The sequence below is a fragment of the Python bivittatus genome, unplaced genomic scaffold, assembly GCF_059951505.1.
Source record: "Python bivittatus isolate LINGU-HERP-01145 unplaced genomic scaffold, Pbiv_v1 ctg000020_np1212, whole genome shotgun sequence".
NCBI lineage: Eukaryota > Metazoa > Chordata > Lepidosauria > Squamata > Pythonidae > Python > Python bivittatus.
Genome location: NW_028277030.1, coordinates 90,452,150 through 90,470,271, shown reverse-complemented (window position 1 = coordinate 90,470,271; position 18,122 = coordinate 90,452,150). Strand labels below are relative to the sequence as shown.

Below are 18,122 nucleotides of genomic sequence, written 5' to 3'. Positions count from 1 at the left end.
TAGTCTGATCTCTACTATTAGAGATACTGTATATGGATTCTCTGATGGATGAAGTGCCTTTTATCAGCTATCATCTTACTTGGATAGAGATACAGGTAGTCTTCAGTTAGCAGCCACTCATTCAGGGACTGTTTGAAGTTACAAGAGCACTGAACAAGACTTACAGCCGGTCCTCAAAGTTGTGGCAGTCACAGCATCTCTGCTGTCATGTGATCACAATTTGGGTGCATGGCAACCAGCGGGCAATTTGTTTAATGACTGCAACCGGAACTGCTGGAACTGCCATCATAAATTGGCATGGTCACATGATTTTTTGCTTTATGAACACGTTGCTTAGCAGCAGAGTTCCCAGTCTCAATTATGTTAGTTAACCGAGGACTACCTGTAATGTAATTTTCCTGCATATACATGCCCTAGCACATTCATATTTAGATTACTACCAACCACTGTATATGGGTCTGATTTTGCAGATAATCCAAAAACTTCACTTAGTACAAAATACGGCAGATAGATACTAATTGGAATTGGATATATTGAGTCATCTCCATTGACTCCTGCTTGGCTGCATGGTCAATTCAAAGTGCTGAAATCTATTAACCTTTCAAGGCTGAAGGAATGCCTCTTCTTATATATTCTATCTATTCTGGGTGCCAACACAACTATTGGCTGAGTTTTGCTGATTTCTAAAAAAAAAAAAAAAAAAAGGTTAAGCAGACTTGGGACTTAGCACCTGAATAGGAAACCATCAAGAAGTGTTATAGGCAAAACTAGAATGATAAAAAATATCCTGCGGTATGGCTGATGTCTAGAAGGGGGCAGCTCTTCTCAGTGGCCACTTGCCAACTTAACTTTTCAGTACCAGGGGAAAAAAATTCTCCTAGCCCTTTTAATTTTAATCTTAGTGCTATACTACTTTCTGCTAAGCAATGTTATAACTACTGTTTTAACATCTGCTATTTATAACTGTCAACAGATTGCTTTAATTTGTTGCATTGTGTTTTCCTATGTATTCTTTAGGTTTCATTGATTGCATAACTGACACCATTGGGATGGAACTGGAAAGAAAAGAACGTCTCTACAAATGTAAAGGTTAGTTAAGAAAAATATTTTTTTTAAAGAATGGAATAGTAATTTTAGTCAAAATATGCATTTGATTATATTAGAGCTGTAATTTAAGATTAAGAGTATGCTCAAATGTTTTTGATTTAGATCATTATCAGTCTGAAGCTACTTCACTAATTTAGTTCAATGTCTTCATTTCGGTGCAAGATAAATTTGTATAAAGGTTCTCTTAATCAGTTTCAATTCCAACATAAATGATAACAGTAATATATTAATACCATATATAGATTTTTATAAATTTAACATTTGGCTCACCAATTGTGACTATGTCCAGAATGGTAACCTTCTAGTTTAATGACCTATGTGATGTGCTATGCATAGCACTGCCTGAAGATTGCAAAATTTGGTTAATTCAAAATGCAGTAAAGCAATTATTAGCACCAGGAAAATGGAGGTATTTAACACTTTTGCTAAAAATCTTGAGCACAAAATTAGGCTTAATCTTTAATAAAATAAAGGGCCTTGGCCTACCTTATCTTCCACAACCTTTTCCCCTTAAAAAATGAATAAAAACACCTTCCAGATAGTACAAACACCCAGCTCGGAAATTCTTGTTTGAGCCTCATTATGGTTAGTAAGTAGACTAATAATGATCAAGGAAGAGAAGTTTCTTTAATGACCACCCAGCAATAACAACAAAACAAAAAACCAATGTGATTTTTCCTTCAAATGTTATTAATCATATCTTATCCCAGCAAGTCCTAGGGGACAAGGACTTGTTAGTTTCCTTGGCTCATTTGGGAATGAATGTTTTCTATCCTCCAGCCAGTTTTTCTGTTCCTATTATCATTTTTATACTATTACTATTGTTATCTTATAGCCAGAGCCCAGAATTGAGTGAGATGGGTAGTGGCTAAATTTGAAAAATAAATAAATAAGATGTTAGCATTTTTTCAATGCTCTTTTACTCCATGCTTAGCAAGCCAAATATCCAAAATGAATAAAAACTTCATTCAAGCATTTTTTTCTAAAAAAAAAAAAAATCCTGATAATTAGATTATGATATATTTTTAATACTGCATATTTTTTCTTACCGCTCCACATAGATACTCTTGCTGGTCCCCAAAGCATACAAGCTGGCCAGTATTCTATAACACGAGATTTGAACATCTTCCACTAAGAAAAACAGAAGGAAAAACTAAGAAACAATTTTTGTGCATTGCATTTCATTGTTACTCAGAGCATAACTAAGAAGAGACTATAAACATACTAGAAAACAATTTAGAACAATGGAAATTTTACATGGGGACATGCAAACATGCTAGTATTATTAGAAATAGCTGAAGAATATGAATCTGTATGTCTTATCAAGAACATTTAGTTATTTTCATTTTGAAGATGGATAAATACAATCAATACAATTAACCAAATGAAGCTGGAACTGTATATTTTATAAACTTTAACAAAATCAAAGTACTGCTGTATTATTGTCTGGAATATTAGAAGCAAAGCTATAATGATCTCAAACGTAATTTAGAGTTTTACTTGTATAAATTATTCATATTAATACCTACATATCAGATCTTCACCAAACTGATGCTGTCCGATGTGCTCAAATAATGAAGACAGTACTGGGAGGAGAGCCACTGTTGTGTAGTTAATTATTTGTGTTACTCCTTTTGGCTGACTCCTGGTATGTGTGAATTGCCCCTGCTTAAGATTTTCCATTGTTTTTTCCAGGTCCTCTGCAGCATTATCCAAAAATGTCCTCAAAGCCATCTTAACAGATTCCAAACCTGTCTTCATCACTGTCCTGTACATTGCATACACATAAAATAACATTACATTCTATTATGAACTAAATCCATAGTGTTCCTATGGACCAATGAATACTTTTTAAGAATCACTGTAAGTGGTTAGAGAAGTGTCATGAAAAGACCTTAGAGGTCTATATAAATAGTTCATTAGCTATGCACCTTGCAGGTAAAGGTTTTGGTTGACATACATTTGTCATAGCCTCCTCCCTGAAAGGGAGATTGGCTCCACCAGTTGCAGTTTTTCAGACATTAATTAAAACTGAACTTCTTCTAGAGGGCTAGAAGGGGTTAGCTACGATGTTAACCATGGTTGTTATACTGTGATTTATATTCCTCTGGAAACGCAAGGTAGCTTCATGAGAATCTTCCATCATTTTTTGTCTCTCCAAAAGAAAATTGTCTGAGAGATAGTGACTGGTTCAAATTTACCCTGTAGGCAACATCATTAACTAGAGACTTAAATATGTGTATATTTGGTCTCCGTCTGATATATTGCTACAATGTATACTGGCTCTGTATGAAGGCATGCTAGTCTCTATAATATGATAAATCTGTTGATAACATCACAATTAGATTCAAGTCTACTCTCTGCTTGAGGCTACCCAGAAATTACAGCTAAGACAGAACACACTAGCATAAGTGCTTATTAGAATATAGGAATATTTATAAGAAGAAAAAGCAGTATGCAGCTCTAACAGTTGCATGTTTAGGCTGAGCAACATCAAAGCATAGGAACAAGGTGATTATGCCAAAGGTGGGCTTCAAAAGATCTGAAAATATAGTTCTGAGAATCAGTTCAAAGTATACGATACAAGGCAACAAAAGGTGAACAGGAAATCAATTTTTGGAATGGTGAAGGATAGTGTTAATGGAATATAGCTAATTTTTAAAGTTTCAGTAATAGCACCATACGTTCAAATGCATTCAGAACATTCACACAATATGTAATGTTATGGTTTGTAATGAAATAGAAATTATTTTCACCATGCAATTATTGTTCATGCCTGACTGAGAAAGTAGTTATGATTACAGCTCATATATAAATATGTAATCTATGAAATTCCAAGTAAACATGCAAGCACTAAATTAGAAATTGAGATACATAGATAGATGATTCCACCCAGACATATTTTCAGTGGGACAGAGGCACTGATAGCTGTTCCCCAGTTGAACCTATTACTAATCTTTCTGATTTAGCAAGTTTCCATTTACGGAAAAAACAACTGAGCATTCTTTTAAAAAAATTTTGTCACTATTGGTTTTCTTCAAATTGAAACAATAATTTAATAAAATCTATTTAGCAATTTACCTTGCATCCAAAGTCTGACCCAAGATATGAAGACAATTTACTATTGAAGTTGCATCATTTCCTAAGGGCACCAGAAGAAGGGAGAAATAAGAGAGATTTTGTATTAGACTATTTCTATTATTTCACCAGTAGTGGTGAACTCACAAATAGAATGTAATATTACACATTACATTAATTAAAATATTATTTCAATTATTTTAGCAGATGCAAAAACAGAAAAATATGGCCAAGATAGACAAAACATTTTTCGTGAATGTTATAAGCCTCCAGAATATTTTTTGAGATTTCAAGTTTTCAGTTTGTATTCCTTAAATAGAGTCAATCTTTTCATGACATTAATTAATATATTAATATAGAAGCTTATGTACTATGATGTATTATCATGTATCACTCCTGAATCTAAAGCTGTCACATAAAGAATAATGAAAGCAATCAACCATGCAAATAAATATTGGGCTGCTATTCCCACCTTGTAAAAGATATCCAATGATGTTTAAAGGTAGGATTTGGAGAATGCAGATATCAAAAATAAGTGAGTGTTTCAAAATCTTTGGCAGTGATAAAATAGTAATGTGCTCCTGCAAGAACTTCTAAGAGTTTTTCTTAGAAATATTTAAGAATTTTTTTTTATGCAATATACAAAGGTAATAACCTAGGATACTATAACCCAGTAGACCATAGTTAAGTGTTTTTAGCCCTTCATACATTAAGAAAGTCAAGAATGTGCTTTTTTTTTTTCACTGAAATTTATGAACCTTAGACTTTTAATAGACTATATTGCCAGAGCCTTGCTGGAGTCACAATGTAGAAAACAAGGCTCCTTGTTCAAGGACTATTCAGGACTAATCTCTTTCTATAATCACACCAGCTGTACACAGTTATATGAATAGAAAATATGGTGGAAATGTAGTTCTGCATAATAGTAAAAACAGAATATAGTGTACACTCTCTCATAGTTGTATTAATGAAACCATTTATATAAAACATATCAACTCTATCATATTTAAGCTATATACTGTACTGTATATGTAAAACTAATTAGTAACTTTATGAATTAACAATTCTTTAAATAGACCAAGCTGCAGACTTCCATGCTGATAGATTTTAGTTTGATACACAATTCGTTCCATAATGTTCAGGTAAAATATCTTAAAGGAAAGCTTAACTATATGGAAGATGGAATGTCAGAAAACTCTATTAATAGAATAAAAGCTATAACTTTAGAAATAATGTCTCGAGAAAAATTAAATAATGAAAACCGAAAACACGGAATTCTCTCGAACAGAAAATTTAAGAGAAAGTATAAATGGAGATTTAAAATTATCAAATGCTTAAAAGAACTGTAGATAAATAACTAAAAAGCAAACTACATTATAGAAGTATTAGATGGACGAATGGATATTTTCTAGGTGTTCTATTGCTATCTGAAGAATGTATATTCCATTTGTTTGTATACTCTGAATTCAAGGAGGTGTACATAAAACTAACTAAAAGTAACAATAAAAGAGGAATGAGATAATAGTGCAATTAATGTCATATTTTCAAATACATAAGGTATTTCAAATGCCTTTATTTTAAACTGGAAATTAAATAATAGCAAAACTGACATTAGGTGACCCCCACTAAGGCACCATTAGTAAAAAAGGTTTTCCATTTCCAATTCTCACCTCTGATTAAGACAATATTTAGAAAGGGGCATCAGCTGATTATGTTGACCGATAGGTAGGCTGATATGCTTTATAAGTGCACATAGAATTGCATTAACACACCAATATATATACAGTGACGACAGAACGAATCCCATATTTGAGGTACAAAAATATAATACATCCAAGATGCATTGTTCCAGTCATTACAATAATGTGTTAAAGTTGTAATCAGTACATTTGTCGTAGAAGAAGGACCTCCTACAAATGTTTGAAGCATAATTTTCTTTCCTATTAGAAGTGCTGGTCTTTAAGGATGCCAGCTATGTCCCTTTCCTGGGATGTTATGTGTCATTTCTATTGTATCTCCTTGTACAAGTATTCAGTATTTTGCAGTTTTTCACCATGACTGAGTCTTACTGAAATGTTTGACTGCTTTAGGTATTTAGAGGTTACTTTAGAACTTCTATAAATCTTGTAGCTCTGTGGAATATGCTGACACATGCCTATTCATTCATTCATTCATTCATTCATTCATTCATTCATTCATTCATTCATTCATTCGCTTTCTATAGCCACCCATCTCAACAAGTGACTCTGGGCAGCTACAGAAATATACTTTCTTTTCATGAGCCCTGTTTTGGCTCAATTTCTGTCAATGCTTGGCATAGGAGTTTGGCATCAGAGGTAATCAATAGCTAACAATTGTCTGTTGCTCCAGCATGACTAATCTCACATATTTACCAGAGATGAGAAGCAGCGTTTTCAATAAACTTACATTTAAGTCAGTAAAATAAATCTAGCAACAATCATCAGGGATGAGCTGAATTTCATTGCTTTTAAATTTTCATTTCAAAATCTGCATGTTCAATAAGGGATTGCTAAGCAAGCTATATGAAAATGGGAGTTTCTCTCTCTATTCTCTCGATTTCTTATTGCTTTATGCAAGACCTGGATATAAATTCCAGCTGAAAAAGAGCTAAACAATGACCTAAGGGCATATTTTTAAGACTCTAGAAAACTGTATAATCCCTAACTACTCCTAAAAATTATTTTGGGGGGGGGGGGTTTAAAGCTATTAAGTGATGTGGACACAACCCCCCACCCACCAATAAATAAATAAATAAATAGGTCTAATGGTACAAGACTTTGATTGAACTGCTATTTTTTTACTCTGCTCACTCTTCTGCTAATCTTCCTGCCAATGACTGGCCCAAAGTCACCCAGTAGGTTACGTGGCTGAGGGTGGTCATGAACCTGGGTCTCCATGGTACCAGTGTAGCACCTTAACTGCCACACCACACTGGTTGTCTATTAGACTCACTTATATGAGAATCTAATATATTTATACAAATAGAATAATTCATCATAATGTACTTGAAATTACTGTGAAATAGCCAGAGTCTTGGTCAAAATTACATTTTAAATATGCAAGGATTTTAATAATCATCCTCTTTTCTTAGAGGAGTAGTAATGATAAGCTTTCAACATAGCTATATACATAATTGAACCAGGACTATTAAAACAATTTCACACCACATTACACAACACCTTGTATATAATAGGAATAGGAATAGCTGGAAATTTACTTTGCCCATCTATATGGACTTTTTCGTGACTCATATTCAGAGACAAACATGCATATTTATTATATGAAAAACAGAGCAATGGAATTGCTTGATCTTTTTGGCATAAAAGTCCAAAAGAGGCTATACAAATGCAGTGTATAGATATGGGGAAGATAGTGTATAGGATCAAGTTAATTGTCATGACCCAGAAATACATAGGATTCCCAGTGACTGCTATGGAAACACTAGGCCACCTTAGCAGGAAAACTGTGGATAGATAATTAAATCAAAATTTGCACGTTTACCAAACTTGTAAGCTCCCTTGACTTGATACCCCCCAAATATTATCAGTGATACATAAAATCATGCAGCATGCAAACAAAGAGGACACACAGAGTTGCAAATAATGGTAAGAAAAACAAGGGATGCTCAAACAAGCATTTGTCAAGGGTCTCCTTACCAAACAGTGAAATCCTATGCCTGACAAGAACTCCAAGTTTGCAGAATAGGCTAAAGACAAAGAATAAATAAAAGAGAAGGGAGGGGAAAAAGAAAAAAAGGAAGAAAAAAAAAGAGGTGATGTATGAGCAGGAAAAAGCAACATGATGTTTTGCAGAAAGAATCAATTCTGAGCAGAATGTAGGACTGAAAATACTACAAAAGTTTCCAAGAATTGCTCCACAACAAACATAGTTAAGTAAGCACATATTTGAAGTAAAGAAACAGAATAAGTGAGAAACCCTATCAAGAAATAGCCTCTAAAATGTTAGGCAACAAAGTTCAACCAGTAGCCTAGTATTTAGATATAAATGTAAATATAAATATATATTTTTAAAAGCAAGAGAGAGGAAGTTCTGATTGAGTCATTGACAAAGATTTAATAACGGTACTACACATTACATTCATTTTATGTATGTATAAAGCTGGTTTTGCTTTTTAAAATAAAATGTATTTAACACACAATTAATACTGGCCACAGTCCAACACAGATGTACTAAACCCATTCGTTTCAGTGGGCTTAAGTGCATTTCATTCTGCTTGATTATGATTAATGAAGATGAATGAGATACAAGCTTAAGTAGATATGAAGAAAGTATTTATGAAATGGATTGGATGTGGTTGCTCTGTTTCACTGATTTAAAATGTTTCCATGCCAAAGAGGACTCCATCTGTGAATGCAGACGTCAGTTTTTCTGAACTCAAGTCATCCTATAAGAAGGCTGATAGATTAATTCTGGGATTCATTGTTTCCACACTTTCAGAGATGGTGCAATCTTCCAAAGGATATTTGTATTATTAATTAATTAATTAATTAATTAATTAATTAATTAATTAACAATATACGTTACATACCAGAGTGAAGGCTCAAACCTAAATTCCTTGAAATGTATGTTTTATACAATATGTTTGGTATGGAAGCAACAACTTTAGGTATTATTATGTGCTCCCAGACAAAATGTCACAATCAACCATAGTTACTTTTAATTATCTCAATATGTTAACTAATACAGTTGCTCTTTTAAACAACAAACAAAACTTTGCACTGTTTAATGCTGCCTTGAGTAGGTTAATGAATCAAAATATCAGCCCCAGAGGTTTTCTAAGGCAATATCTTAGTGATAAAATAACTGTCTTTCATATTGTCTTTTAAATTATCGAATAGGATAAAAGTAACAAATAGTTGCAAATGTTCATATTCAAAGAAAATAGTAAGAGTCTTGAAAGTAGATGAATTACACAGGATTCACTATATAGCATAATTACTAATCTCAAATTTCACTTGTCAGCATTCTGATTTAAAAGATGCAAAAAATGTCAGTGGTGAAAATGGGGAGTGGGTAGTGACTTTGACCATAAATAAATAAATAAAAGCACAATTGCAGAGGGTGTACAAACCAATTTTTTTGCTTTTCTGCAGGACCTTGAGAAATGTACAACTGTGAGAAAGAAAATGTGTTGCACATTAGTTGATTTAGAAAAAGCCAATCATAAAGTAAATAAACTTGAATTATGGGATGATTTTGCATCAATATGGAATTGAAGGCTTGTTGCTGAATATAAAAAGAGTGGTATGTGATAGAAGAAAAGCAAGTGTGAGAATAAATGAAATGCATAGTGAATGGATGAATATTGAGCAGAGAGAAGGAAAGGATGTGTATTCTCATCTTGATTGGTTAATGTATTTATGGATACATGTACACAGAATTATTATAGTAATATTAGAGTTATTGGTTGGGAATGTGAATGTGGGTGTCCTTTTATATGTAGACAATGCCATATTGTTTGCTAAGATCCCAAATAATTTGCAGTAAATGTTATACATACTGCAAGATATAACAAAGAACATGGGCCTGAAAATTAATGTATTGATGATGAAGATAGCCATGTTTGACAGAAGAAATAGAGTGAATGAAAAATTAGGGCAAGTTCGTGAATTTGTGTACCTTGGTAGAATGTTTATGAAAGATGGAAAAACAATTTGAGATATTCACATATGTGCATATACTGGTAGAAAGGGAGTAGGTGGTATGTGATCTGTCATGAGGAAAAAATGTGAAAAGAAAAATACTGCATATAATAGTGTGCTTCTGTTCACTTTGTTATATGGAAGTGAGAATTTGGTATGTCAGGAGTAACCTAAAACTGCGTTGAATTCAGTGGGTCATTTAACAAAGGTAAAAAGAGAAGAGAAAGAGACAAGAATAGATGGGTGATGAATTAATCTTGATCAAATACAAAAATGAATGATCAATACAAAATAAATCTATTGATGTGGTTTGGTTATGTAGGGAAAATGAATGAGAATCAAATCATAAAACAACTATATGAAGAAAGATTGAATGAGTCAAAAGAAAGATGTCTGAAAAAGTCATGGTTAGATGGAGTTGATAAGATCCTCAAAAAGAAAAAGATGAGAATGAAAGGCAATCAGTACACAAATGTTGTGGAAGAAAGTTTTCTTATTACTTCTTTCTCTTTTTCTGCTCTTTGCATTACATTGCTTACTCTAAAGGCAAAGAACATGATGGGATTGTATGTATGCCATTTCAATATCTGCTAGTTGAATTAAACTGAATTAAATATTTGACCCATTTTAGATTCATAGGACATTGATTCTTTCACTGTTTCCTTCTTTTAAAATTTCCCAGCTTGAAAAGTCAAAAAAGTCTCTGTTAATGAGTATCACAGAGGAACAGAAGCATATTACATGTAATCTTACAAAGAGTCTGGTAGCACATTTTTTTACTAATGTATCTTATTAGAAGGCATAAACTATAACTCACCTCACCAGATACATGGCTGATGACGTGAGCTGCAGCTCATGAAAATGCATGCCTTCTAATAAAATGTGCTGGATGAAAAAGCTGCTATGTTTATGTTTGCATATAAATCTGATGAGGACAGGAATGTAAGTTATAATACACCTTAGCATGTATGTGTGTGTGTGCATGCATTTCTTACTGCAGAAATACCAGTAATCTCCTTTGGAAAAAACTAGGAAAACTCTGGAATTCATGAAACTTCTAATAGCATGGAAATGCAGTTAATGCATGTATGTCCCATTATGTGTAATACACTGGTGAAACCAAGATGACTGCATACAGAATGACACACACACATGCACACACACACATACACATACATATATAATTTAGATTTATATCCTATTTTTTAGCCCCAGAATATTCAAGATGACTATCAGTTGCCAAAAACAATCCCTAAGCAAAGGAGCCTAGCCAATTAAATGTGGTGTGAGGACAAAAAGAGAATATATGGGGCAACAAAACATGGAAAACAGTACTAGGGATAGGAGAAGAGTCAAGGAATTTATTCAGATTTCAGTTTTTAGATGTGATCATCTTATAAAATAAAGAGTGGGCTTGTGTTAATTCTACACTTCTCACTTCTCTAAGTATATCCATAAATCTGCCAATGTTTTGGAATAAGCAAATTATATACTTTATCATATACTATATCATATCATATATGTTTTTACCTGGTTACCATTTCTTTCTCCTTGTTGGAAGCATGCCCCCCACTGCTCAGAGGCCTGCTTGCTGCAGATAGGAAATACAGGCGGTGATTTTTGAAATACTGATCAATTAAAGGGAGTACAACCTGAAATAAATACATGGGAGAGATAAAAATATTGTATACTGATTAGCTCAACATCTTACTGCTATTATTTTTTATTCCTTAGTTTCATGGCACTAAAGATCTGTCAACCTATATCTAAGTTCAACTTTTCTCTAGGACATCTCCTTTAGTAGGATGTACTATTATTTTAGATCACAGTTTTATCCTTTTGTGTGGAGGTAAAAATGGCCTCCAGTTTTTTAATGTTCTTATATTTTCACTTTATTATTTTTTATATTTTAATTGCAGGAAGTTTCCCTATCTCTGTTCTTGAATTAGTAATGATAGCCCAAGCAGATATTGGTCCAATCTTCCACAGCAAATGTGGTCTTCCTAGGGTTACCCAAAGAATAGTTTTTGTTTCTAGCATCCATTCTTCTAATTTAAAAAAAAAAAAAAACCACAAAGTCACTGGATAATTAGCAAGGAGGCATAAGTTACTGGGCCACCATCTGCAGCATTTATGCGACTTGCTCTCAGTGTCTTAGCTATGTTCTGTGTTTACAGTTGATTAATATTAACTTTTAATTTGCCCTAATACATTGTTAATTGCAGAAAAAATAGCATATACTTTACTTTAGCAAAGAATTTGATTTCTTGTTCGTAAGGAAATTGTTCTCCTTTCCCTCGGCTGCCACCATCTGTATAAAAAAAAAAAAAAAAAGTGCTACAGACTTAATTGAATATATTATGGCCAATTTGTAGTTTCTTGCATTGTATTCTTTATGAACTAATTTCTTCATCTATCCATTCTATTACATGACTTGAGGTATTATTTTTACTTTAGACACTTTAAGGTTCTTCTTAATCAGCAAAGCAGCATATTAACTAACTCGATTTCAGTTTATAACTCCAGCACAAAACAGAATTCAGACAGTTTCTTGCATTATCATCATCAGCCTGAAAGGGCATTCTTCTATCTCTTTTCAGGAGAGCAAATTAAATCTCTCACACATCTGCTAAGAACGCACCAAACTACATAAAATACAAATTACTTCTTGTGAATGGCAATTCATAGATTTCATAAAACAACTGCTATAATTTACTTGAAAGGTTAACTGCAAATGTTAAGAGCCTCACATTATTCAGGGTTTTTTTTTTCCCTTAAGAGAGTTATCAGTATTTGTTCATTTCCTTCATGTTCTTCCTCCAAAAACAGAGGTTAAAATTAAAACAGATCATTTCTCAAAATATAGAACATAATATCATAATTTCCTACAAATTTTCACTAATTTTTTTCCCTTTCACTGATCAAGGATCTCTTATGAGACAAACTGATTGGGAAAAGGGGAAGAAATATGTATTTCACTTTCGGTATTTCAGATATTACTAGAGTCACTGGTAGTTGGACAGCATATAAATTTAATAAATTATTATTATTACTACTATTACTACTTTTACAGGAAGTAAAACTTTGCAAAGTTTAATCTTCCTGACTATTCTTAGAAAAAAGCTGGAATGTACTTTTATATCTTCCTCACCTATAGGTACAAAGCAGTTAAACAGCTATTAATTGATCATTGTTTGGGGAAAATTTCATGTAGCTTATTATTTAATTTAAAAAAATAGAGAATGATTGGATCTGACTCATTTTCAGATCTACTAAGTTACTGGCTGGTTCATGCATAACACTAAGCCAGTCTTTTTTTTTTAAGGTGTACTTTATTGAACAAGCCATAGTGACCAGATTCATATCAAATGTGACACTATAACGCATTAGCACAAGGACAAAGAAACCACACTGCGGCTTAGAATTGTCTTTGAACTAAGGCTCTGTTAATGAGGTCATTCAGCTGCTATGGTTCAAAGAGAAGTAATATTGATTTGCATCTCTAAAAAAAAAAAATATAATTCTAACACATTTTAAAGCAATTTGCTTCTGATCATCCATGTAAAAATCTTGCTAAGGCTATATTTTATAATATAAAACACATATTTACAATATCTTACCAAACTCCAGAATATACTGATGGGCTTCATCAACGTATCGTATCAATTGCTGAAGAAAACTGTAAGCAAATCTTTTTTCAATGGATGGTGTGTCTAACTCTAGATCCTTCAAGCCTCTGGAACAAATAAAAAACATATTGCCCCCAACTAAGAAAATAAAAAATTGAGAAAGGAGATCTTATACAGATCTTGAAATTATGACAGAGGTAGCCATGACATTATCTGTTTGCCAATCAGGATATAATTTTTAAAATAATTTACACTTAAGTTACATCCCTTTAAGTAATGACTTTGCTCCACCCATTGACATAACTCCTTTTATGTTTGTTCTTTTACTTTTGCATCATTATGTTGGCAAACTTATCTGGGTGTCTTTCTGCTGAGCTTTCAACCCTACCTAAGTTTACTGGTGTCCGTCTTGGAAGAGGGTTGATTTGTTATTATTGTTGCTTATCATTTTTTAAAGCTTTGAACCACTTTGAGTTAAGTTAGGCTGAGGATAAGCCCATCTAGGAAGTTTTATGGCTGAAAACAGGGAGCTTGAACCCCTAGTTCAAAGCTCTAACCATCACAACAGACTTCTACTCCATTATAAACATAAGAAGAAAAAGTTAGCAATAGATTTGATGAGCATATGCAAAGCCATTTTATGCTACATTTATGAGTAGGAACACTAATTATTACCATGAAAGTTGTCTCTCCTTGATATGAGGACCTTTCTTCTAACCAGGTTCTCAAGAGGCAGGAAATCACATTACTGATTTTTATGCTTCCCCTCCTGATGAAGCCCCATCAGTTTATTTAAGAAATTACACATGTTGCTGTTGTGGTTATCTTACATTTCTTAAGAGAGTTTGCAACCAATAAAACAGATTACAAAATATAAAACATTACAGTTAAATCTATATAATTAAAAATCAACATTAAACCAATAAAATCAATGAACAGTTAACAACTTGGTGAAAGAGATGTGTTTTTGAGTCAGGGCTAGCCTCCTTCCTAGGCACATATTCCATAGCCTGGAAGTCACATAAAAGAAGGCTCCTTTCTGCATGGAGGCTCTAATGCTGGGAAAGGTGGAAGGAAAGAGAAGACAAGGACAACCAGCAGCAATGTGGATGGATTCAGTTACTGTGGCAATGAATACAGTGTTGGGAGACTGAAAGAACATGTTAGGGATAGATTGCCATGGAGAAAATCTATCTATGTGGTCACTAGGAGTTGAAAACAACTTGATGGCACATTATCTATCTATCTATCTATCTATCTATCTATCTATCTATCTATCTATCCTTCCATCCATCCATCCATCCATCCATCCATCCATCCATCCATCCATCCATCCATCCATCCATCCATCCATGGCATCTTTAAAAGGGCCTCTCCTCCTGATTTAAGTAACAGGCAGGACCATAGCAGGAGAAATGGTCCCTCAGATAATCATACCCAACTCTGTTTAGGGCTTTAAAGGTCAGTCTGCCCTTTAATCATTCAGTATAGGCATCATGCAATCCTTGTTCTTGCATTGCTTAGCAGCCTGGTACCAATTTTTGCATCAATTGCAACGCCAGACTCTTTTCAAGGGTAGATCCACATAGAGTGTGTGGCAGTAATCAAAATGGGCTGCGACCAAGGCATGGATATTATCATCAAGTCTGCCATTCAGGAAGAGTAAAAAACTGGAGCCCTCAATCTGCTGTTTTTTAAAGGATATGTTGGTGTCCATTCCCTTAATGGTTCAGAGCAGCTCACAAAAACACAATTAAAACAAAAATACAATTTAAAGCAAATTGTTAAAAGATTAATTTAAGCAATACCTTATACAACAATACTAAAACAGTTAATATTAAAGGATTTAAAGCAGTAAAAAGGCCTGTCTATACAAATATGCTTTCAGTTTTCTTCTATGCTTTTTGCTTTCCCCTTTGCTTCACTTCCAATGGCAGTTAGTTCCACAACGTGGATCCTGTCATGGAAAAAAGGAAAATTAACCATTGATGCCAAATGTATCCATGGAGGGATCCAAGTGTGAGGCCAACTGTATGAGAATAGGTGATCCTTCAAGTAGCCTTTATACATCATTGTAAGCACCCTGAATTGAGCTCAGAAGTCAATCAGTGTAGTAGTTTCAATAATGAAGACTGTCCTGTCCCAAGCCAAGCACACAAAATTACACTATTTTCCCCCATCCCAGGGCCTTCCTCCCCAGTAGTATGAGGCCTGGGCTTCCGTGGGTATTGCTGATGGAAAAGGGGTGTGAGACAGGGAGCATGAACATTATTCACATCTTCTCAGGAATACCCCTCTGGTCCATACCCCTTCCAGTCTACCAGATACTGGAGGTGTCTCTGGTGAAGATGGGAATCCAAGATGCAGGCCACCTCATATTCAGAATCCCCATGGATGTTGACAGGCAGTGGTGGAGGATCCACAGACCAATGAGGGCTTGCAGGCACTGCCAGTACCAAGAGGGGTCAATGAAACACAGGATGTATACGAATGCGGGGAGGTAGCATAATTTAAACAGTTACTGGGTTGATGACAGCCTCTACAGGAAACGGTTGCAAGAAACGATCCAATTTTTGCGATGGGTGAAGTGTGGAGAGACGTTTGGTGGATAACCATACTAAGTCTCCAACAGCTAAATAAGAACCTGATTGATAATTTTGATCTACAAATCATTTGTAGCCTCCCTTAGCTTTTCCTAGTTGATCCTGGAGAACTTGATGGATCACCCACAATTCCTACACAGACTGATCAGCAGCTGGAACAGGTGAATCTGGAGAAGATAATGGGAAGAATCGAGGTTGATATCTGTAGTTGGCCAGAAAAGGTGTCATCTAGGTGGATGTGTGGCTGAACATTGTTATATGCAAATTCTGAAAGAGCCAAGAGGTCTGTCCAGTTGTCCTGCTGGAAATTAACACAGCAGCACAGCTATTGTTCCAATGGCATTAATCTGTTCAGTCCCTCCATCTGACTCTGGGTGGTGCACAGATGACAGGTGAATTTGAACCCCCAAGTTCTCGAGGAGGGCCCACCAGAACCAGGCAGTGAACTGTGGGCCTCGATCCAAAACTACAAACTTGGGTAATCCATGAAGTTGAAAGATGTGGTGTATGAACAATGGTGGAACAATGGAGTTTCCTGAGCAGTGGGTAAACTGGGGCATGCAATAAAATGTGCTATCTTGGTCAACACGGCAACTACCACAAGGATTGCTAAAGCCCCCTTGGACTTGGGTAAGTTGGTGATAAAATCCATAGATATAGCCACCCATGGATGTGTTGGAGTGGGAAGTGGTAGCAAGGGGCCAGGTTTTCTGGGTATTCTCGGCCTGACAGCAAGTGGGACAGGATGCTACATATTGACTTATGTCACTCTGAATGTGCAGCCACCAAAAATCTCTTGAAATTAAATGTAGGGTCTTTAAAAATCCAAAGTGGTCAGCTGCAGGGCTGTCATGGCACAGTTGTAAGATTACGCCACGCAGTGAGCCTGGCAGTACATACATAGCAGCCACGGAAGCACAACAGGTCTTCTTTCCATGTCCAAGAATTGGGTTGTTCTTCAGGTATCTGTGAGAGGTCTTGTCTACGTTCTTGGGCATAAAGGTCCTGTTTTAGCTACTCCTGAATTTGTTGAAGAAGGACTATCAGAATCTGGGTGGCAGCAAACTTTTATAAAGGAATGACAGGTTGTGGTGGTACTTGGTTCTCCAAGCAGTTGTACTCTGGTTTATGGGAGAGAGCATCTGCTTGTTGCTTCTGCCCGCTAGGAGTATAGGTTACTTTGAAGTTGAACCCAGAGAAAAACAGTGACCACTAGATCTGTTGTTGATTTAGTTTTCTGGAGGTCTTTAGGTGCTCCAGATTCTGGTGGTCAATTCAAACTTCAACAGGGTGTTGGGCCCCTTCCAGATGCTGGTAGGGGAAATATGATGCCTCAAAAAGTCAATGATTATACATTCAAGCACACTTCTCCAGCTTGGTGTAGAGGAGATATTCTCGGAGGTGCTGTAACACACTTTGAATGTGTGTGCTCCACTGGAGAGGAGGAGAAGACTAGCATGTCATCAAGGTAAGTTATGGCATACCAATCCAGGATATCCTGGAACATGTCATGCATGAAGTGCATGAAGACCCCAGGAGCACTGGACAGTTCGAACGGCATCACTGTATATTCGAAGTGTCCATATCTGGTACAAAAGGCAATTTTCCACTCATCCCCCTTCCAGATCCTTACATGCATCATACAAGTCCAGTTTGGTGAAGACCTGAGCACTATGCAAACATTCCAGGATTAATGGTAGAGGGTGTCAGTTCTTGATGGTAATATTTAATTTTTTGTAATCACAACATAATCTCAGTTCACCTGACTTCTTTTTAATAAACAGCATGGGATCAGCCACTGGAGAAAAGGAGGGTCTTATAAAACCCCTCTTCAAGTTTTTCTCAGTAAAGTCTCTGAGGGCTGCTAATTCTTGTTCTGATAAGGAATATATGTGGCCTACTGGAAGTTTGGCTCCAGGAACCAGATCGATGGAGCAATCTTAGGATCTGTGTTGTGGGAGCTAGTCTGCCTCTTTTTCACTGACGACATCAGCATAGTCTATAAATTAGTGAGGGAGACC

At 35.1% G+C, this 18,122-nt stretch overlaps 1 protein-coding gene across 3 annotated transcripts in view; it reads right to left on the bottom strand.

Annotated features, from left to right (window-relative positions):
- Positions 1-18,122, bottom strand: part of RYR2 (ryanodine receptor 2) — a 332,798-nt gene that overhangs the window by 88,853 nt on the left and 225,823 nt on the right. For all 3 annotated transcript variants that reach the window (XR_015796687.1, XM_088143916.1, XM_088143914.1), the window contains 7 exons: positions 13,490-13,605; positions 12,116-12,180; positions 11,400-11,521; positions 7,863-7,912; positions 4,189-4,249; positions 2,637-2,875; positions 2,157-2,238 (listed from right to left, as the gene is read on the bottom strand). Coding sequence is in view for 2 of the 3 variants with exons in the window: in XM_088143916.1 (XP_088000042.1) it covers positions 2,157-2,238; positions 2,637-2,875; positions 4,189-4,249; positions 7,863-7,912; positions 11,400-11,521; positions 12,116-12,180; positions 13,490-13,605 (735 nt within the window). In the remaining variant the exon portion in view is untranslated. The remainder of the gene's footprint in view (positions 1-2,156; positions 2,239-2,636; positions 2,876-4,188; positions 4,250-7,862; positions 7,913-11,399; positions 11,522-12,115; positions 12,181-13,489; positions 13,606-18,122) is intronic.